Source organism: Monopterus albus, unplaced genomic scaffold, assembly GCF_001952655.1.
Source record: "Monopterus albus unplaced genomic scaffold, M_albus_1.0 scaffold4.1, whole genome shotgun sequence".
NCBI lineage: Eukaryota > Metazoa > Chordata > Actinopteri > Synbranchiformes > Synbranchidae > Monopterus > Monopterus albus.
Window position 1 is genome coordinate 3,006,173 of NW_018127884.1, and position 22,882 is coordinate 3,029,054.

The 22,882-nt window shown below is 39.1% G+C and overlaps 2 protein-coding genes across 3 annotated transcripts; one reads left to right on the forward strand and one right to left on the reverse strand.

Moving 5' to 3' along the window:
- Positions 1 to 265: 265 nt before the first annotated feature.
- Positions 266 to 6,185, reverse strand: ca7 (carbonic anhydrase VII). The gene is made up of 7 exons (XM_020608311.1): positions 6,050 to 6,185; positions 5,249 to 5,446; positions 3,379 to 3,497; positions 2,145 to 2,240; positions 1,506 to 1,568; positions 1,241 to 1,396; positions 266 to 594 (listed from the first exon to the last, which is right to left on the reverse strand). Exons 1-7 carry the CDS (start codon positions 6,084 to 6,086, stop codon positions 475 to 477), a joined length of 789 nt encoding a protein of 262 aa, XP_020463967.1. The 5' UTR covers positions 6,087 to 6,185; the 3' UTR covers positions 266 to 474.
- A 489-nt stretch (positions 6,186 to 6,674) lies between these two features.
- nae1 (nedd8 activating enzyme E1 subunit 1) lies at positions 6,675 to 15,410 on the forward strand. 2 transcript variants are annotated; one of them, XM_020608294.1, is made up of 20 exons: positions 6,675 to 7,049; positions 7,478 to 7,581; positions 7,665 to 7,725; positions 7,841 to 7,871; positions 8,393 to 8,464; positions 8,768 to 8,847; positions 9,245 to 9,354; positions 9,571 to 9,680; positions 9,775 to 9,837; positions 9,935 to 9,998; positions 10,095 to 10,186; positions 10,313 to 10,372; positions 10,487 to 10,620; positions 10,766 to 10,841; positions 11,173 to 11,212; positions 12,704 to 12,790; positions 12,914 to 13,006; positions 13,291 to 13,399; positions 13,510 to 13,559; positions 13,648 to 15,410. In XM_020608294.1, exons 1-20 carry the CDS (start codon positions 7,000 to 7,002, stop codon positions 13,755 to 13,757), a joined length of 1,596 nt encoding a protein of 531 aa, XP_020463950.1. In that variant the 5' UTR covers positions 6,675 to 6,999; the 3' UTR covers positions 13,758 to 15,410. The 2 variants fall into 2 exon arrangements, with proteins under 2 accessions (XP_020463950.1, XP_020463959.1); XM_020608303.1 differs by lacking the exons at positions 6,675 to 7,049; positions 7,478 to 7,581 and having other exon boundaries at positions 7,669 to 7,725; positions 8,398 to 8,464.
- The last annotated feature ends 7,472 nt before the right edge of the window (positions 15,411 to 22,882 follow it).

Here is a 22,882-nt window from a genome sequence, read left to right on the forward strand (position 1 = left end):
AAAGAAGCTATGAAAGACGCTATTATGCAGACAGGAACGAACTGTACTAGTCAAACGACTTACCATTTCAATATAATAGCACTTTACAAGAGCTTGCTGGCAGATGATGTAGCAGCTTGTTACCTCAGCAACACTCGTTTTGCTTGAACAGTTATGGAGGTACAAGTACACACCCAACTTTTGAATTTTCATTCAAGTTTTAAAGCACTGTTTATATTAATATCACTAAAGAGCACATAGTCAAACAAACTTGCTGAACGTCATATTGCTTTATATCATCCCCTTTATTTTTCCCTAAAAACTGTTCCCCTGCTCCTCTCTACTGACCAGCAGAGAGAGGCATGCATATCACTGGCCATTGCATCTTCTCTACAAAGTAAATCAAATTCTCAGGACAAGCTACTATGAGGTAAAAATACACGATGTATTCACCGTTGTCTAAATGCGCTATTGTTTCTGCGACTTCAAGTCTCATTAAATGGAGGAACGAACCTTCCTTCCATTGAGAGGCTGAGGAGGTCTGAAGTTGTTTTCCATGTGTATCCTCTGATCCTCTTCCTCTTCAGTGAGCAGAAGCATTCTAAACTTGCTCAGCTGCATTGAGAGAAAGTCGTTTTTTTGTTTGTTTGTTTAAATGAAATTTTAAAGATTGCACCTTTATTTCACACTAGATACTACAAGCATGTTAAAGATTGGTTATATTCTGAATGTGGATCCTTGGTGCTTAGTGGTGCATAGCCCACCACTATGCAGGCCAGGAAAAATGGTCACACCTGGCTGATCAGCTGCAGCATCAGAGCTGAGTTCCACTGGCTAAAACATGCCAGTTCTGTCTCCAAACTACTGAGTGTCAAAAGCTGAAAAAGTAATTTCAGGGTTTTTTTGTTTTTTATATATATAAAAAAAACTACACTTTACAAATTACATCGAGATGGGAGGAATAGTTACAGATCAACATGCATGCACAGTGAGGGCTCACTGCTTGCTTGCATTCAAGATATAGTAACTGTATTAGGGTCAATGCTGGGTGGCATTCATCTAGTTTATGGTAAATATTCCACACCAACACCAATGGAGCCTGGCCTTCTGAACATCACTATAATGTCAGTACATTTTAGATAATTTTCTATTTTCACAGCTCTCAGATTACAAAGAAACCACAAACAAAATAAGTATCCTCCATACCTCAAGATGGATGAAATACACTATGTGATCAAAGGAGCATGTTTGCAACACAAACCTGCTTTTCAGACACCATAATTGGCTCCCTAAGGATGATCCAGACGACACTCTCATATAGAGGTGGTGTGGTCAGTGATCCCAGGTAGGTCCAATAGTCGAGGCTGCTAGGTAGGAGGCACATGGGGTTGAAACCTTCAAAATCTGTGACACTGCCCTGTAATAAAGACACAGACAGGAACTTTTATACCACTTAAATAATGCCAATAGTAGGTCATAAACATTTTATGCAATAAAATCCACTAACAATCAGCAATAATACTCACCTTAAATTTCACCATGTACAGAGCATCCGTTATCATGTTGAGCCATCTGTGGTCATCACCTGTCTAATGTAAGATTATTTATGAAGTACAGTGTACACTTTTGGAAATATCCACATTGCTTTATACACTTGGTAAAATATCCCACGTCTTCATTAATGTTGAAGCCGACGTATCAAAAATGTAGGTTATACCACCACAGCACTGGTGGAGAATTTACTGTAAATACAAGTATTTACAATTATTTTATTGACAATCCCATTTCTGCTCTCTGTTGTAACAGTAAGCATTTGATTTTCAGCTTTACACAACTAAGGCATACCACATACACGGCTTTGTGAGTGATAACATTTCCCACTAGCTTCTCAATCAACCACTCTCCCCATTTTAGGATTTTTTTTAGCAACTTATATTGTGATGCAAATCAAAATGGTAATTCAGCACCATGCTAAGAAGAACTAAATGTACAAGTATGTACCCAAAGATGATGTTAATGGTGCAAAACCTCAAATGAAAATAAAATTAAGAATGAGCAGAGAACTGCTGGACTACACTCATTCTGACTTTGCTTCAGCTGTGAAAAACTAATAGAAAATGACAAAGAAGAGGGGCACAGAAAAAAGAAACTGAAAATCACCTTACTTCTAAAAAGATACCAAGAACAGCAAGGCCATCAGGAGCTGTTGCTGCCTCCTCAAATGTTCCATATTTGACAGCATTCCAGTGCACTAAGTGAAGCTTGGGGGGGATAAGATAAAAGAAACATACAAAAACAGAATCACCTTTAAAAAATAGGCTTTTATAGTTAAATTAAGTCAAGCAATGCATGCCACATTACAGTCATCCTAGTGTACTAATGAAATGTATATTTAAATCCCCCCCGTGTAACAGAAAACACATGAAGTCTAAATGTAGGTATAATAGCTGCCTCCAACTAAACAAGTAAATATCACATGGAAAACAGCTGAATAAGAGAACACAACAACACAGGAAAGGTAACTGACTCAGGAAAATACAGAAATGGAGGTAATGAGGCTAACTCGGGTAAGTACAAAGTAGATAACATGAAAACAGGTATGTATAATGGCAAGATAAATAAGAGTGTCTTTGGAGCATACAAACTAAATAGAGTTGGGAGCCGGCTAATCTGAGTTCACAGTAGCCCAGACAGTTCATATCGACATGGGCAGGCAGGGGAAACAGTTCCAACAGATAAATCAAACCAGGGAGTGACCAGAGTCAATGAGAAAAAGTAGGAAGCTAAGAACAGGTTACTGACCAGAAAGCTAGAAAAAACAAGCATCCCTACACAGGTAAATCCAAGAATAAAAACTGCAGATAAACAGGGTCCAGGTGGCCATGGTAGTAAACAGGTCAAAACAAGCAGAAAGAACAAATGCTGAGAGTTACATGAAACTAATTCTTTGACAACAATCTGGCAAAAAGTGAATGCAGAAAGCTGGCTTTTCTGCTGGCTGATTATTTGCACAGAATGAGAAAAGTGAGTGTAAGTGGAGCTGGACAGAGCAGACAATGATAGTGGGACATAGACAAAAGGTAAGAAACTGGGTAGACAATGGCAGGAGAAACATGATGCAGAGACGGGAAAAGACTGAAACCAAGACATATTTCCCACGAATATATCTGCAGTCTGTTCTCAGGCATATAATGCTTATGATCTCTTTGAAATAGGACTGAAAGCAGGGATGACATTGTTCAAATCTACAGTATATAAGAATTGTATTGGGACATTCACATTTTTAGAATCAAAGCTGTATTTGATTTTATTTCATACCAAAACATGCTAGCACAAATACCTTGCCAAAAAATTATTAACTTTATCAGACAGTGAAGTACTGAAATCCCAACCACTCACCTCAGATGCATAGCTATTTCCTGCAACAGTGTGCTCTGAACCATGGCAGCCTTTTCCACCCCAGTGGAAGTGAAACTGTTTAAGTTTGTATGGGTTGTCAAGAGGACCTCCCTGAATCACTGTAGAAGATGAGAGGAGATGTGAAAAAAAAGGTTTGACATTCACATTCACACACACATTCACACACACACACACGCTCTATGGAAGCAGCTTTCCAGCAGAGTACTGCACAGAGCATCCTGTGTGTAGCACCATGCAAAGAGCTTGGTGCCACCACAGGGCACAAACAGTCCCAAACAATACAGGGTGAGTCAACCCAATAGATTTCATCACATTTAAGTTAAAATTTAAATTAAGCCAATTTCATTCAACACCAAGGCATGAGCATGAACAAGTAAACTGCCTGCTTTGCCAAAAAAATAAACAAAAATCTGAGCTATGTAGCACAAGCTTTAATTTAACACAAATAGCCAATCAGATGCCAAATAAATCTACTTAAGTTTTGTTTGACTTTTTATTCATGACTATTGATGAACAAGGATTAATAGAAACTTTAACATTCAACCCATTATCACAACAGTACAGACTGATTTCTGAGCCTGTGGCCTGCACTGCCGACTATGGACTTCTGCACTAGTCTAATCTGATTGTTATATTCATTGTGATGCTCCTGACATCCTTGTGACAAGCATGTCACATCAGCGCAGGTCAGATTAGCTAGGCAGAAATGTGACAAATAGCAAAGCGCTCATCTTGTCCATCCTAAAACACAAAATGTAGGATGACTACAAGAATGTTATTTTTAAAAAGGTGATAAACCAACAACAGAAGGTTCAGGGGATTTGTACATTTCATTTGAACTATGATGAAATCCAGTGGAAGTGCATTAGTTTCCCTAGACTTATCCTTGATCCTTCAGCAATTATTTTCAGTGATTTGTTTGCTCCCTGGAAACTGTCTGAGTCAGACAGCTTCACATTTTTTTATAATGACAGGGTGGTTAATATGGATCCACCCAATGATAAAAGCAAACAGTCATATAAGTATTGAGAACACCTAAGGTTATTATATCTCTTGTCCAGCAGACAGATACTCATATAGTTAACTGCTGGCTGCACTTTCCTCCAACATAATCAGAGGTTTATTTGTAACCTTTGATTATGGACAGTTATGCACATGATTTGCACTTTGCAAAAATCAAGCTAATCCCAGCTTTCAAGCATGTGTTTAGTGAAAGTAAACTTTTAGCACAGATTTCCACTGCATCTGTGCTGACAGCACAAACCAGAGTCAAAGTCTTTAGTGGCCAAGCATGATTGGACATGAGGAATTTGACAGAATGTGCTTTGTAAGGCAACAATAAATAAAAATGAAAAATAAAACATGGTGTAATCAAACAGCAAAAATGTACATTTCTTGATTGCACAATCAGTAGGAGAAAGAATGGGAGGATAAATAGGAGAAAGAAGAGACACGATATATACACTTCAGGCAGAAACGCTTCCAAATTGTACAGTGGTTATATTTACAGTTTACTGGTTATATCATATATAATGGTTGTATTACAGTTTGTGTCAAAGCTATGGTCATCCCTAAGCTGAGACCTTTGACGATTATTGCATGGCACAATTCTTCACAGTCACAGGTCGTGTCATTTCAATGCATATAGTCCATGCTAAGATAAAACTCTCTGGTTTGCTTCTTTTATTTTCTAAGCTGTAACCTATGTGGTGCAGAACTATTGGATTGTTTAGATCTAATACCAGAACAAATCTGAACTTCTGAACTGACTGGTTGCTGTGATACTTTTGCTTTCCACACAAACCACACAAACATCTGAAATAACAAGTAAGACAAATTTTTTCCTCACCTACACGGTCATCAGTGTCATCAAACTCCACAATTACAGAGTGTCCATTATTGGCAATGTTCATGGAGGTACAGTGATCATAGTTTAGGACAATTGGGCCCAAACTGGGGTCACAGGAAGCCTGATGAGGGACGATGTCAATGGGAGACTGCCGGTTCCCTTGGGCAATGGGGTAGGTTTTGTGCCATACAGAGGGACCTTATCATATAAACACACAGTCAGCAATAAAGAGAGCACTTTTAAGTTTTTAATATGCCTAAAGCTCTATGGAGTGATGATCAAATGTGGATTAAACAAAAACAGAATTCAATGGGTTAACTGAAAAGGAAAATACTACATTTTTTTTCCAAAACTATATTATAAATCTTTAGTTTTTAAATTTACACAGCTGATTCTGCTAAAACCACATAAACTACACTAACTCCTCAAGGTCAGCTTGTAGCTAGGACCATCAGCATAAAACCCCAAGAATAAAAAAAGTAACAAGTGAAACCAGGACTTGTCCACACTAAACAGTGGTTAAATAGGGTAAATTGTCTTGAAAACATTTTTTGGCCAAGAGATTAATTAATGTTTCTCACACAACAACCAGAAGAAAACTAAGTAGAAAAGCAGGTTAAGGTGACAGCAGTAATCCCTTTAAGCATGGGGCAAATTTCGCACTAACAACCATCTTAACATCCGCGTCACCCTTCTGGATAAAACAACACGAAATAACAGTAAACATTAATTGTAGGATAGAGGGGGAAGTTCCTCCACTATGCAGTAAGGACTCTGCCTGGAGCTGGTTTAAGATCTTACCGTCCTCTATTCCATATCCCCAGTGATCCCCTGTCATTATCCCTGTTTGCGGATTAAAGTCTGTCCAAGCTGTCGGTACGTGTTCCCTGCACAGGTTGATGAGGAGAAACGGATAACAGCCGGTGCAGCTATTGATTAAATTTATGTAGTGGCTAGAGGGGCAGAGCAATTATTCCTTCCATGACACGCCCCTACACCGCTTCAACCCCACCCACTCAAGGACACACGTGCGCGCACACAGTCAAATGTTTGATGTACTAAGCTGATCTTAACCAATAGTCTACTGTCCGCCTTTTCGGATTCAATGATTTCAGTAAGACATAATTTCACTATCAATGTCAGCGTCTTATATCATGCAAGAGTTATGGGGTAAAGTGCAACATGCTTGTATGTCAATATGAGTCTTGACCTTATAGTTTTTATGTTGCAGAACAGAGCAAATACTGACACTGAGCTCCTACAATTAACAGTGATGGTTCTAGAAACGTTGTTGACGTGACTGATATTGTTGACATTTTGGACCCACGGGTGTTTTCTCCAAGGTAATAATTAGACAGGGCAGGGTAGGAATTGAAGCACACAACTCTAAAACACATTAAAACACCGCAAAATGCTTTACAGGGTTAAAAAAGACAAACCTGGTGCAGCACAGTATAGGTAGCCTATACACATATGTAGCAGATGGAAAAAAGTACATTTGTCTCTAAATTTTAATGGAAAATCAGTAGACTATAAAGTAGCAAAAAATACAAATTCTCAATAAAGTGTCTGAAAAAATACAGTGTTGAGAGTAAATGTAGTTATTCGATGTAAGGGCATCACAGTGAGAACTTTTATCGAAAGTGCGAGTCAGAATTTTTGCGTCGGCATGTACCTATGTGCCGAATGTGCCAGTGAGGAAGTTAAGATGCATCCGGCGGTCCATAGACATCATTCATTGGAAAGAGACCATGGCAGCCACCAAAACCTCTAAAGAACAGAAATACGACAGACAGCTCAGGTATATTTAAGAAAGACCATAGACGTTATAAAAGTGTTGAGATTCATTTAGCTGAATGTTTGGGCATTGTGCGTGATACGTCACCGCTGAAACATTGATCAGACAAGAAGGGTAACGTTAGCTAGCGTTAGCTTGCTATGTGCCTTATAGTTAAATCATCAATTAACAGCGTTCGCTGTTAGGTTAATGGGATGGGTTGGTGTTTTGTTTGTCCAGCAAAATTGCCAGCTTGTGTACTGACCTTATATACGCTGATCTGTTTGATAGTTAAACGACTGTAACAAGAGGGTAGTCAATGCTAATGAAGCATCCGTACCACTAGCTAAGTCATTATCGCGAAGGGGCTAAACTTACTGTTTTACAGCGGTGGAGGATGCGTTGTGTCAATGCATGACAACACATGTCCATGTTCTGTTGTGTGTTTTCAGACTGTGGGGTGACCATGGTCAAGAAACACTGGAGAATGCACACGTTTGTCTCATCAACGCCATAGCAACTGGGACAGAGATACTGAAGAACCTTGTACTTCCAGGTAAACAGACGTGGCTCTGTGCTGACCACAATGTTGCAGGTACTGATGAAAGCATCATTCTGATTGAGTTATGTCCTTATCAGGTATTGGAGCATTCACAATAGTTGATGGAAACACAGTTTCTGGGGAAGATGTTGGAAACAAGTAAGATATCTGTTTTAGTTTTATTTATTTGTTTATTTTAAGCTGAGTTCAACTTAAAACAACAATGTTATTTTACTCGTGTGTTCATGGTAGACCTCTTGATCTTGTCTTGCAGCTTTTTCCTTAGCAGTGACAGCATTGGAAAGGTATGCTTCTCAGAAATAGAATTATTGTTTTGTAATCATATGTCCCTGAGATCTTTTGAAGGTGCTTTGCTACCCATAGTAGACTTTGCTTTCACTAACAAGCACACGTACCGCTCTAGGAATGGCTTCCTTTATTCTGAACTAATTGAAATCATTACAGTTGATCACTGGTGACCTAGAACGTGATTACTTACTGACTGAGTTTTACAAGTGCTTCTCTGGTCCTTTCTGATGCAATTTGTTTTGTCACTTTTATGTAAGCTGCACTGAGTAAATAAAGCTTAGAAATTCAGTTTTTTGTATTTTCATTTCATGCTGTGAAACAACAAAATGTGAATGTTTTGAAAGAAGGTGATTCTTTTCTATGCCCACTGTATTTCTAAATCTTTCCCCCATTGGCTTCATGCATCTGCATCTCTTCTCTGTGCTTATTCACAGTTGTTTTAAATTCTCTTACTAGGGAAAAACTGCAGTGTATCTGACTGTTTGTATGATCCCTGACATTAGTTTTTATGTTGCAGAACAGAGCACAGGCTGCCACTGAGCTGCTACAAGAACTTAACAGTGATGTCTCTGGGAACTTTGTTGAGGAGGTTGGTGGTGTTCATGTTTTGGTGCTACGGATGTTTTCACCACACAAATAATGTATCGTAGGGATCGAAACACAAATCTTTTTCATAGTTATAACAAAAAAAAAAAAAACACTGGAAAATGTTATACACATTTGAAAAGACAAATCCAGTGCAGATTCAGTACAACTGTAAAAGATGTTTAGAATGTTCAGCTTTCATTACATAAAAGTAAGTTTATGAGTACAACATATAGTGTGCAATTATGTAAATATATTGATCATTGTCATCAATTTGATAGTCTTGAATTTTCTGTCACTCCTGCAGAGTCCAGACAAGCTTCTGGATGACAATCCAGAGTTTTTTCACAGGTTTACCATAGTCATCGGAGTCCAGTTACCAGAAAGGTATGAGGCATAGAGACATCTTTGTTCTCACAATTTATTGTAACAAAAGTGTTAATGAGAAATTATATAGCAGCCTATAGCATGCTGAATTAGGATTTTCAGTATTATCTGGAATGAAATATCTAAACGCTGTGTAGTCAGTCATGGATGAAACCTTTCTGCCTGGGCTTGATTTAAAAAATATGATAAAGTCTGCATACACATGGTGAAAGTGTGAGTGCGTTCCCTGTGTTTTCATATAGGCCCTTGGTGGCTCTAATCCAGCCAGAGATGACAATGTGTTGCTGCTCATTTATTGTAACTGGCAAAGAGATTGATTCCTTTTACAGAAACTTGATTTACCATTGTTTTATTTTTTGTGCATCTAACTTCTCAAATTATTTCTGAATTTTTACAGCACATGTTTGAGGTTGGGCTCAGTTCTGTGGCATGCCTCTGTACCTTTCCTAGTGTGTAAAACCTACGGCTTCATTGGCTACATGAGACTAGTGGTGCAGGAGCATACAGGTTAGTTGTCCAGCATTTAATTTGAATTTACTCTATTTTAATAAGTGAATTAAATTTTTAAATAACTCATGAACCCATGAAATTGCAAATGCATTACTGTGATTTGTTACTTACTGACATCTTATCTAACTGTATTCGCACATTGTGACACATGGCCCTTTTACCGTGGTTGTTTTAATATAGAGTGTACTGACGATTTACCACCTCTCTTGTAAGTGATTGAATCTCACCCTGACAATGCCTTGGAGGATCTGAGGTTAGACCAGCCTTTTGCTGAGTTCAAGAGCCACATTCAGTCTTATGACCTTGACAGCATGGACAAGAAGGTGTGTACTTTGGTGTAAGCACAACAGTCAATTTAAACTATGCTAGCTCTGCGCTACTGATGGTACTTCTTCCTATTCTTTATTGAATCTGTAGGATCACAGTCACACACCATGGATCATCATTGTTGCTAAATACCTGGAGAAATGGCTCAGCGAGGTAAAGTACATTGATATTTTTTCACTGTTATTTATTCTTGAGTGTTATTGTTGGTTTTGCTGTACATTAAAATGTCACTCTACTTCTATTTTTGTAGCATAACTGCCAGCCACCAAAAAATTACAAGGAGAAAGAGGCCTTCAGACAGTTTATTCGGGAAGGTATCTGTGGACCCCTGGACTGGAGTTGCCTTATATGTTCTGTGACTTTGCTGTGTACCTCAGACTGATGTAAATATTCATTTTGTGTTCCTTCAGGGATCCTGAAGAATGAGAATGGCATCCCAGAAGATGAAGAAAACTTTGAAGAAGCTATTAAGAATGTCAATACTGCTTTAAATCCAACCAAGGTGCCAGCTCTCAAATACTCTTAGGTTTTTAAGAATTATCTTGTGTCCCATAAAACTTATCTCACTTTATAAAGCACCAACCAGTCTGTTTTGTTTTTGTAGTGTTAAAACTGCCTTGTTTTGCAGATTCCTAGTGCTGTTGAAGACCTCTTCAACAATGAGCAGTGTAACAACATCACATCACAGGTTTTGACTGTTTTCCTAAAATCGTTCAATAGAAATACATCCACAGTTGTATCATAATACATTTCAAAGTAGCTTTTAACTATGGAATGTATACTGATGGTGTGTGTTTATCAGACCCCATCCTTCTGGGTCATGCTGCGAGCTGTCAAGGAATTTGTTCACAACGAAGGCAACGGAAGCCTGCCCCTCCGGGGAACCATCCCTGATATGATTGCAGACTCTCAGAAGTTCATCAACCTTCAGAATGTGTAAGAGTGCAATAATGTAGGCAACATACCTGGCCAACAGAAATGTTCTTGAACACATCTTTGATTCAGCAGTAGATCCCTTTATAACAGTGCATGATTTAATTGCATAGGTCTCTCTCTGTTCACTGAGTGCTTTTCATTTCAGATACAGGAAAAAGGCCATTCAGGATGTGGCAGGTGTTTCTAAACATGTAGAAAGTCTGTTGCAGTCTGTTGGAAAGGTATGTTTTCAGTTTCCACTGTGCTCAAAATAAATGTGTAATAGGTCAGATGAATTACAGCAGATACTCTCAACCCACTGTGACAATATTGCTGTCACAACCATTATAAGGCTGACAGTCAGCTACTTGGAGGGTTAATATAGGGATATCTGTTTTCCCATCTTTGTGTCTTCAATGTGGCTGTGTCAGTTTTGTATGCCGCCATGGTAGGATAAAATTTTATTACATTTTTCCCCATAATACTCAATTTATGGTTGAATATGTTTTACTTAAAATGCATTTTTATAAAATTGAAATTCTAATGAAATTCTTGTTTTTTTTTTTCCATTAGCCACCAGAGAGCATCTCTGAAAATGACATCAAACTGTTCTGTAAGTAACCTGTACTTTAATCAACAAATCTTACCCTCATGCATTTATGTTCAGTGAGTATACTGACATGCACACAAATCTGAACTTCAGTAATAAAAGGCTTTCCAAGTATAGAGGTATGTTTTCAAATACAGTCGTGAAAAAATTAGGACACCCTTTGAAAGCATGTGTATTTTGTAACATGTTTTAATATATGGTTATTTAGTCTCAATTTTAACAATACAGAGATTAAAGTAATACAACTAAACAAGTAAAACTGAAGAAAAGTCTTTTGAAGATCTTCTGTAAATGTAATTCTACAAAAATGCCTATTCTAACTGAGGAAAAAGATAGCACACCCTAGCCCCTAATAGCTAGTGTTACCTCCTTTGGCTGAAATAACTGCAGTGAGACGGTTCTTGTAGCCATCTACCAGTCTCTGACATCGATCTGAGGGAATTTTACCCCACTCCTCAATGCAGAATTGTTTCAGCTGTGAGATGTTTGAGGGGTTTCTTGCATGTACAGCCCTTTTCAAGTCACCCCACAGCATCTCAATGGGATTCAGGTCTGGACTTTGACTCGGCCATTCCAGGACTCTCCATTTCTTCTTTTTCAGCCAGTCTTTGGTTGATTTACTAGTATGTTTTGGGTCATTGTCATGTTGCATGGTCCAGTTCCGCTTCAGCTTTAATTTTCTAACCGATGGTCTCACATGTTCTTCAAGCACCTTCTGATACACAGTAGAATTCATGGTGGATTCTATGATGGTGAGCTGACCAGGTCCTGCTGCAGCAAAGCAGCCCCAAACCATGACACTTCCACCTCCATGCTTCACAGTTGGTATGAGGTTCTTTTCCTGGAATGCTGTGTTTGGTTTACGCCAAACATGTCCTCTGCTCTGGTGTCCAAATAATTCAATTTTGGACTCATCTGTCCAAAGAACATTATTCCAGAAGTCCTGGTCTTTGTCAACATTCTCTCTGGCAAATGTCAGTCTGGCCTTGATGTTTCTCTTAGAGAGCAAAGGTTTCCTCCTTGCACACCTCCCATGCAAGTTAAACTTGTGCAGTCTCTTTCTGATTGTAGAGGCATGCACTTCTACATCAACAGTAGCCAGAGCCTGCTGTAGGTCTCGAGATGACATTTTAGGGTTTTTGGAGACCTCTTTTAGCATCTTGCGGTCTGCTCTTGGTGTGAACTTGCTGGGGCGACCAGACCTGGGCATGTTGGCAGTTGTTTTGAAAGCCCTCCACTTAGTTGCATAATGGCTGAAAAATGTCTTTACTTCACATAATACAGCCTTGCACCATATAGTCATCAGTTAATTCCTGTCATTAATTTAGCAGCACTTGAAAGTGCTGCATGTCGCCATCATGCAGCAGTGCTGCCTTTTTCATTTCTCTAAGCAGAGAGCTGTTAAGATTTGTAGTTCTGCTGCTCTGTTAGTGACTAAATGCTGCACCTGCAATAGGTTTATTGCTAACTGTAGGCATTTGTGTTGATCTCAAGGTAAGAATGCATCCTTCCTGAGGGTGGTGCGCTGCAGATCTCTGGCTGAAGAATATAGTGTGGATTCAGTAAATAAAGATGAGATCAGTGAGTTTCTGTTCAAACTGTTGTTCATTGTCATTTCCTGCATTTGAGCTAACTCTTGTACTATTTTCTGTTCTGGTAAGTATAAAGCATATTCACCAGATAACAATAGCTATGTCTTCTCAGCTTCATGCATGGACAGTCCAGACAGCGAGATGGTTTTCTACCTCATGCTTCGTGCCGTTGATCGCTTCTATCAGCGGCACTCTCGCTACCCAGGTATGGCAAGTTTGATGAAGATTTTTCTTTAAAGAACTGGATGAGATATGAAACGCCACTATGTAATTTACTTGAAACAGTTTCCCCAATAATGTTATTTTTGTTTTTAGTAAGTTTTTTTTCTACAAGGGACATCTCTGACAAGTGTATCAAGAAAACACCTTCTGTGCTGTCACATAGAGGAAAGGCTTAGGATTTTACACTATACTGTACATAGCATAGTCTGACTCTTACTCTGCAAGAAATGTCAATTGTTCCTCCTAAGGCCTCTCCTCTCTCATCAGGTGTTTACCAAGTGGAGGAGGACATCAGCAGACTGAAGCTCTGTGTGAACAGCTTACTGCAGGAGTACAGCCTCAATGTCAACATAAAAGATGATTATATCCATGAGTTGTAAGTGCTGTTCACTGCTGAGTTTACTGCTTGGAGTGATTGTTAAACTAAATTGTCATTAACCTTGTTTTTTTTTCTTTTTACTCTTTACTTTTTATCATAACCTGCAGCTGTCGGTATGGCGCAGCAGAACCACACACGGTTGCTGCATTTTTGGGAGGTAAAGTTTTAGCACTCTTGGCACTCTCAGCCAAATATGGCTAACAAATTGAAAATTTGTATTAATGTTTGTTAATATCTTTGTTTAGGATCAGCTGCTCAAGAGGCCGTCAAGCTCATCAGCCACCAGTTTGTGCCCTTTAACAACACTTTCATTTACAACGCGATGTCACAGACCTCGGCCACCTTACACTTGTGAATGCAGTGACTGATCCTGAGTTTGCTTACAGAAATATTACGGAGAAAATAGAGCAAGACTGAAAGAGGCATTTACCGCAACCTTTAATAAATCCAAACTGTACACTGCAGTTCAGGTTTTGAAAGAGGACTGCACATTTCAATGGGACTGCTACATAAATGTCTGCACTTAAACCTAAAAATGTTTCTCATAGAGAAGATAAAAAGTTTGACCAAATTTTCTGTCAGTAAAGCCTTGCCTGGGTCTCAGAAGTTCTTGAGGATGAGTAAATCAGCATAGTACCCACAGGGGATTTTTTTTGTCAAAGTGCAAAATGAAACGTATTTAAAACCTTTATGGAGTTTTTTCTTTTGTTTTTGTTTTTTTTTTTAACCTATGAAGCTCAAACATTTACACAATATATTACACTGTCTTTTATTGTATTGTGTTTTGAACAAGGTGGAAGATTTTTGGTTAAAATGAAAACTGAAAATGTGTAGTGTTGAACTCGTGTTTTGCCATGAAAACATTCAGCATTTTATTGGTATTTATTTTAATGTTGACGGGGAAGTTAACACACATTCAGTACATTTGCAGTGTGCAAACAGTTTACCCCCTAGCTCATCATTTGCCTGTGCTCCCGAAGGTTAAACACTTTGAATTAAGCAGCAGAGACTTGTTGGAATGTTTAGTAGTTAGAAACTTCGGTTACGGTCATTTAGCTAAAATATACCGATTGTTATATGACGAGCGTGTGAACTTTCTGAGATGCCTGAAATGTGACTTGTTTTGCAAGATTCATATGCATCCCAGGTTAAAATGAGTTTTGTTTAGTGGATGACATTTATCCAACACTAGAGGGCACTCTTTCACTTTTTGTCATTCATAGGTCAACACATTTCCAAGTTTGTTTCACAAGGCTGTTCAGTGACCAGTCCCTCAATGCTGAGCTTTGGCTTCAGACTGCATTCGATATAATCAGCTGTAGAATGTTACCAAAAACTTCTTTCTTATGTTGCCTCCGTAGCAGTCAAGATGCCTTGAAATGTAGAGGACTCTGTTTTTGTAATGAGTATGATCTAATAAGCACCACTGAGTTCTGTTAGAGAACTAGGTTATTGTGATGTAACTGTTGGGCAGGATGAAGAATTTTGCTTGTTGCTTTTTATCAGACTTTGGTAGGATGGGAGTTTGCTTTCAGCAGATCTTTTCCTTGTAAGATTCCATCCAGCCCCTGTCACCTCAGCTCTCCCCTGTACTGTATGTCTCATTTTCAGACCCCCCCCCCTTCATCTCCCTCTGTCTGAGAAGGATAGAGCAGGCTGCCAAGAAGTACTTTGGCCATTTCCTAAATTAAGAGTTTGTCCACTCCTGCCCATCTATCCACCCACTGCCTCTTAAGATTATCATGGTGTAGCAGTGCCAGGTTTTGTAGGCCAAACCAGACAGTTTTCCTTTGTGTAATGTCAGAGATACAGATACAGCCCACTAACATTTAGCAAAAACCGACTTAAGTTTATACTATACATAAAGTTATCAGATGTAAAATAGTTCAAATATATGCTTCTGCAACAAGTACTGTGCTGTATGGTTTCAAATGTGCCAGCCTGCTAGGTTTTTGTTCCAGCTTTCAGTGTGTCCACCTTCTGAATAAAGATAACACTAAGGGAGTGGAGCAGTGTGTCTCATTGGTAAGTTGCATTAGACATTTATGCTGGATGATCTTGTGTTGCATTTATCTGACATACTTGTTTGTTTTTTTAAGCTAAGTTCTGAATTTACACTTTTAAAATCCCCTTTGCAGTCATTAACCTGCTAATCATTGATTAACTACCCTAGTTAACTTTTGTCCAGCAGAGAGACTTGCAGACAGCACAGAGGGGAAATAAGGTCAGTCACTAACAAACAGGTTGGAGCTCAGTAGCTACAGTACTATGTTCCTCTTAAACAGCACATTTTGTGGCAAACCAGTGAAAGCCTTAAAGATTACCAAGATGGAACCATATGGCCAAACACAATTTGTATTAAAGTGAGTCTATGAAACTTTTGCTAAACAGCAGTGTGTATGTCCATAAGAGACAAAACAGCATAATATATAAAATCCAAAACTGGTGGGTTGAGAAAATTTATGAAGTCAACTTAGTAAAGTTAATTCCACAGCATCTGTCAAAAGTTTGCTAACATTAACCACAAACTTCTGCCAGGTGGAGTAAGACTAGCTGTAAAATCCTGAGTGAAAAGCATAGCTGTCAGGTGCAGCTGTAAAATCCTGAGTGAAAAGCATAGGTTTGTTTTGATGCTCAGGAACTACTTTTCATTTGTTGAAAAAAGTTGAAAAGTTGCATTAATCGTTTTTTAGCCACGTGGGGGCAGCAAAAACAGTTGTGAACACATTGACACGATCATCACAATTTTTTTAAGTTGGTATGTCAAGCAGCAGCTAATTTGTACATCACTTCAAGAGAACATTAATTTGAAATCAGGTTATATGGTCATTTGGTGAATGTTCAATCTTGGCTCTGGTTTTGATCTCCACCAACTCCTGGTATCTCACTTTTTAGGTGTTAAATGCTCCACTGTAAACAGCGAAGTTGAAGTTGTCATAAAACTTTATAAAAGCCAAGTGAAGCTGCAGTTTCAGGTGATAATACTCTGTAGACTAATTAGGCGACAACCCCTTTCACATTGTTACTTTGTTTTCACATTGACATTTCATGCATTGCTATTATAAAAATGTGTATCATAGCCTCTTTAAGGAGAGATTACTATCCCCTACTCTAATCTTTAACATCAGATAATAGCACTATCACTACAACCAAACCAACTTAATGATTTGTCACCTAAGTATGCCATTGTATGAATGATTTTAGCCTCATAAACAGGTGATAACTGTACGTGTGAGAAATTCACCTTTTTCACACTTCCAGGCACAAATAAGCACCTTGCCTTCTCTGCTGCATCCACTGTTATGTATATACTGTATTATCAAGACTTCAGCTGTGAGGCTGAGCTTGTAACTGCTTTATCTTGAAGCCACAGGAGAGGCTTGACAATGAATATGTGTGTGTGTGCTCACTTGTGTGTCTATGCGTTTGGAGGAGCTCAGAGGAGGGGCTGGTCGTTAATGCTAAAATCAATCAGTAAATCAGACGCACCGCCTGCAGAAGGGCCATAATGCCAACAATGATTCTCACTGGAAGATTCAAGCAATAAAGAAGGGTTGGGGGGGCTGGATGAGTCAGCTTAGGGAAATGAAGGACATTGCACAGTATGGGTGGCAGATTGGTGGTGAGGTAGAGGTTGTATGTCTCTTTGGCAAAAATGCTTGCATTTCACTTCATGAACATTGTCAGAGAGACGACTGAAGGGAGTAAGAAGCAAAAGCATGAGGAAGTTGAGGTTGATATTGTTTGGCATGACTTATTCTGAGCCATTAGTTTGAGCTATTTACCTGGTTGAGGTCCAGCTAGTTCACCTCCTCACAAAGCCCAAGATGAATTAAGAACGGCCTGCCAAAGTCGAGCGGACTGTTCAGTATGTTTGCTGGGAGACTGCAGGAGGTCAGCATACTTTAAACCTCTTAGGGGTTTGCTGAGGGCCTCTCCATTTTTCCTACAAACAGATGGAGCTGTGACTAAGGAATGCATACAGTATGTACAACACACAGGACCCCGATGGAAATAAAGAAAACACCAGATTAAAAGAAACACTGGTCCCCAAGCCAGCGCTCTCATGACTCTAAAGCCAAACAATAAAATTTACAAATGACTTGCCTGAATAAACCAAGATATGTGCATTCAAGGATTTTACAGCTGGTCTATAGGATTTCTGATTTGTACTGTACACTTAACAACAGTGGAGTTTAAGGCAGCTGGAGTCTAGGAGGGTTGAGCTGTCCTGACTGCCTTAATGGTTATACTTTCCAGATGCATTGTTAATGAGATCATGTAACACAGAGACACAAATGGTAGTCAGTATACGATCCACTGATAGAAAAGATGTAAATTTGACCTATGTTTGAAGGTATTTAAAGACTAATCCACCTCTCTTCCACTTACACTCGGCATAAATGCAGTTGAATGCAAATGTGAAGCAAACTCAGCTTACTGAACATTGGAATCAGATCATTTGAGCTGGAATGGTCAAAAAACCTCCTTATTAAGATAACCATAATAGCACAGAGCGCCGTTAATCAGTACAGTCTAATTAATTCCAGATGTATCATCTAAATGTTCTGCTTTAAGAGAACTGAGCTGAGAAAAAGACTAATGCTTTGTGACAGTCAACTAAATATGATACAGAACTGAATTCATTTTAATAAAAACAGGCATTGTCAGATAATATATTCAGCTGTTTGTGATCAACATTTTAATGGATATTTACTGCAGAATATTATATAAAACAAAGAAAAATAGACTATGCCGAAAGCTGGGGTGAAATGTAGATATCCTACCAACAATACTTCCACATAACCATCCCAAACGTGATTGAGCGATTAGTACCTGTGTGCAAATAATGGGCAAATGTATAACATATCCCACATGCAGGCACTGTGAGATAACAGTGATGTAATGTGAATGCAGGAGCGTCATAGACTGAACTGGCATTTTATAAGACAGAGGGAGAAAAAATACATTTGTGAGTTTGGCTGCAGTCAACCTTTGCTTTGACCCAGTGAGGTTTGAAACACTATGGGATAACTGACCTGTTTCATTCAGGACATATTGCCACATTGCTGTAAGAAAAGCACGGGAATAAACAATAAAGTTAATGATGAATGAATTCCATCTAGCTCCCAGCATCGTTCATGCTGGCTCACTGTTATGACTAAAAGTTGAATGTGACACAGCCATTGTTAATGTTATTAACACCTGTCATTTTCCTTCTATGAGAAGTCAAAACATCTGCTGTGAAAGATGTCTAATTGCGTCAAATGTCAGCTGCATTGATGCCTTAAACCTTACACTGATTCAGGAATATCTTTTGGGGTCATACACCTCATGATGTGTGCGATTTTAGTGTATTAGGGGTTAAGTGGCTCATTGTCTGTACACATCTACCATTTACTCATCAGGAGTCATGTTCCATTAGCAGCCAGGCCTTGAGAGAGTCTGGAAGTCTATGTCTCCAGATGGGATTCAGTCCCCTTCTGGGAGCCCTGGGTGTCATATTACAGTGCTAAAATGCACATACATGCACACATGCACACACACACACACACACACACACACTTCAGGCACATACTGTAGACACTCACAGTAGATGAACACACAGACAGCTACCTAATTCTGATACACAGAATGGAGAATATTTTAATGTTTAATCTGAGTTTTCCTAACTTCCTGCTCCAAGTTGAACAAGATTGCACAAGTGTGTACATTCTAAATATTCCACTGATGCTCATATCTTCTTAACTAATGTAAGGTCTGTAACAGTGTTTTATGTGGGAATGTGTTTTCTCATTTGTAGCATATAATTTACTTCAAAGTACATGACAGTACAATCTCCAGGTGCTATTCTTATCTCTGTTGTTGTACTCTGACATTCTCCTCATCGTTGGACACCTAGCGGCAGAAATTCCACTCTGAAGTAAAACCTTTTTCTTTGCTGCCATGTTTATGTATAGTTTATGCTTTTGGCTGATACTGATCGAGGTCAAGACAAAATCATTTCCTTACCTCAGCCTGATCAGACCATTTTTAGCTCCTCTGAATCTTGAGACAATGATAGATGTGTCATGGAGAAACAGAAGGTTCGAACTGCTCTGTGAGAAATTTCTGTCTTTCTCATGACTCAATGTACAGCAAAAAAAAAAAAAACTCCACTGTCATAAACCACACAAACAAATTCAGCGAGACACTTGCATGTACTTTGTCTCCACTCTGGCATTACTGAGGACCACCTATTCAGTGAAGCCGTGACACTAAACACAAAGACAGAGAACTATGGTAGCAATGTCATCGGTTTATGGAAGTTCCAGGTGGTGTTTATGGACCATGAAGGATTTGCATGATGGATATTGTTTTAGTTATGTATCCTTCTGTGTAAATTTTGGTTTCAGCTATTAATAAAGCAAACAGGTAGATTTAGATGGGTGGATGTATGCATGTGTGTGTGAAATAAAGATTCTGAGAGCAAAGAATATGCTCCACAGGGGGGTGTTTATGAGGAGATGTTCAGGGTGAATTCCTCAGATAAGTGACACAGCCTCTTTCTGTGCTGGATGAAGAAGAGCACAGCGTACTGAAAGCTGTATATGGTAAACCTCAGGAACAAGCTGGAGTTATGAGCTTGGAGTGTACAGTGAGAAAGTGAAAAACTTTGTGCAGTTTTTTTTTCACATTGCAGGACACTGGGACACATGAACACACACACGCACACACACACATTCAAGAGCCCCTCTACATGGTGTCAGGCTCAGTTCAGATCACAGCATTCTTCAGATTCCTGTCTGTAACTGTACATGTCTGATTCAGTCTTACATCTTTTATCCACAAGCTGGGATGATGATGCTGATTCTCAGCTTCACCACATCACATACCTACACACTCACAACAAACAAGAGAGAACAATCCACTTGTGTGTCAGATAGAGGCCCCTCTATTTATTGCACTGTAAACATATAAAAGCAACACACTGCACATAAATATTTTCTCTGCTGTGTGTAACCTTGGTTTGTGTATGTGAATACACATGCCCATATGTATGTGTGTATGTAGGTGTGTGTGTTTGCACATGTATGAATGCTTCTGCATATGTCCGCAGGCCAGGAGATACTCTATTAAACTACAGCGACCCATAAATGCAGCAGTGTGCTTGTGCAGGAGGAGGAGACAGAGAGGGAGGAGAAGGGGTAACCTCAACAGGGGATTTTAACAAATATGTAGAGTCTAATCCTTTCATTAGACAGCAGGGGGTGTGTAGTGCAATCAAATCCAAGTGAAGAGTTGCACTGCCATGTGGAGACACAGGCCTGGAAGAGCACTGTGGATGGTGTGTGGGGCTGTAAGTACAGTACATCATTAAATGCAGACACACAAATACACACCCACCAATTCAGTTTTATTCAATCAAAAATATTCTCTGAAATATATCACAGGGGAAAATGTCGGATACAGAGTTGTAACCACAGGAGCTGCTGATGCAACAGTTTCCATACCTCTCCCTCTCCCTGACTCCCTCAGTAATTTCCTTGCTTTGAAAATCCAGAATCAGTAATTTATTTTCACATAAGCTGAATGTTAATGAGGTATTGTATTTAGCTGCTACTGGCAAGGTAAGAGAAGGTCAGGTTGAGGGGAGGGTGAGCACAAACTGGTAAGAAAACGCTGGCATATCATGTTGCAAACTGCCTTTGTTGTTCAACTTTGGCCTGCTCTGCTACTGTTTTCATTTCATGTGGAATGAATAATTATTACCAATGTTACTGGTGCCAGTAGGCAAAGTTTGTTACCTTTTGACAAGCCTTTCTGTTTTGAGTCTTTATGCTAAATTAAAATAACCAACTGCTTGACATACTGTAGCTTTATAATGCAGTTTAGCTGTACAGAAACATAATTTCAGATATTTCTTTTGGGAGTTGTTTTCAACAAAAATGATAAATAACAGTGCCACTTGAGCGCTTTATCCGCTTCTGCTCTCTGCAATCTCTGCCTGCCTTCTCCCACTACATCCCTCCCCCTCCTTGGCTCTTCCCCTTTTATAGGCATGCTTTCAAGAAAAACACAGGATGTCTCATATCAAAGGACTGTTTTACATTCCATGTTCTGCACCATGCTGCAACCACTGCTTGGGACAATAGAGGATTGTTTGCAGAATTAGAGGCAATAAGACCTTTTAAAAGTTAGGCTAATTAGCTGTAACCTCATATTAAGGTCAGCCTATATAAAATGTATGCACACTGTGGATAAAACTGCATGCCTAATTATTTTGCATGTGAGTAATCTTATCTCCTTAAGCTCCCGTGTTCAGTAAGCAATGAAGTAAGGATAAGTCATTGTTATTTTTTGGGGAAAAAATGTATTGGGAACCTTTCCTGGAGGTTAGCTTCTTTATAGTTGCGTGCATGCATGCATGCATAGACCCACATCCAAACACACATGGTGCAGCTGTCCTCCTGTCTCACTCCCTTGATGCTTTCTCTTGAGCGTCAGCTGAGTTGGCTTTCTTGCTAAGTACTGCCAGGGAAGCAGTTCCTTCCTTGCCTCTGAGTGTCAGTAATAGTTTGGACTGGTGGTGGTCCTGACCCGCTTTGTCTGACACTTCCATTAGAAATTTACAGCAGTGGTCGCTCTGAGTCACATGCAGTTTCTATTGCTGAGTCATTCTGCTGGCCTTACCGGTTCCAGCCGCTGGCCAGGCTGGTTTGCCAGAAAACAGAACAGCCTTTGATTACTTAATCCTATCTTTCCTTCCATCATCTTTTGTGTAACTCAATCCTTTTTACCTGAAGACTGTTCTCTCATTTTCCTATTCTGACTTGAAGCATGTTGTTCTTATCACGAAATATGAGAGGAAAATTTTAATCTCTGATTTATTCATAACCAGGCAGGTAAAAAAAAAAATCATGATGTGTAGGTCTTCAAAATGTTTACAGCCAGTTCTGACTGTTGCAATATACTGTTGGTAATCATTTTCTCAGATACACAAAAGGCCTAATTATCTTCTATCATTATTAAGAATCATCTATGAACCTAAGGCTTTCACCAAATTTACAAAATATAAGCCATGATTTGTGAGAAGAGATCATTAACTCTCACATTAATTTCAAGCAATTTCACTAACCAAAACAAATACTATGCTTGCAACCCATGCATGCATTGCAAATGTAATGTTGTTACAGTCATTTGTAAAATATGATTCCGCCACTGTTTGTGACTAATCCAACTTCTAAATATTAACCCCGAAGTGATCAAAAGGTTTAAAGTAGAATAAGTTAATATAACTTTCAAACTTTAAAGTAAGCTCCTGAATGACAAGAATTTACATTATAGACTCTTGTCAGTTAAGATGCAACTCACCCCTGGAGCCTCATGTTTCTTTTATGCTTTCTCTTGGATTTTTTTTCTTTACTGGTTTCTGTTCTGATTGATCAGGCTCTTGTTGGTTCCACTGTGCCCCCGCACACTGCAGCGAGGCGGGGAAAA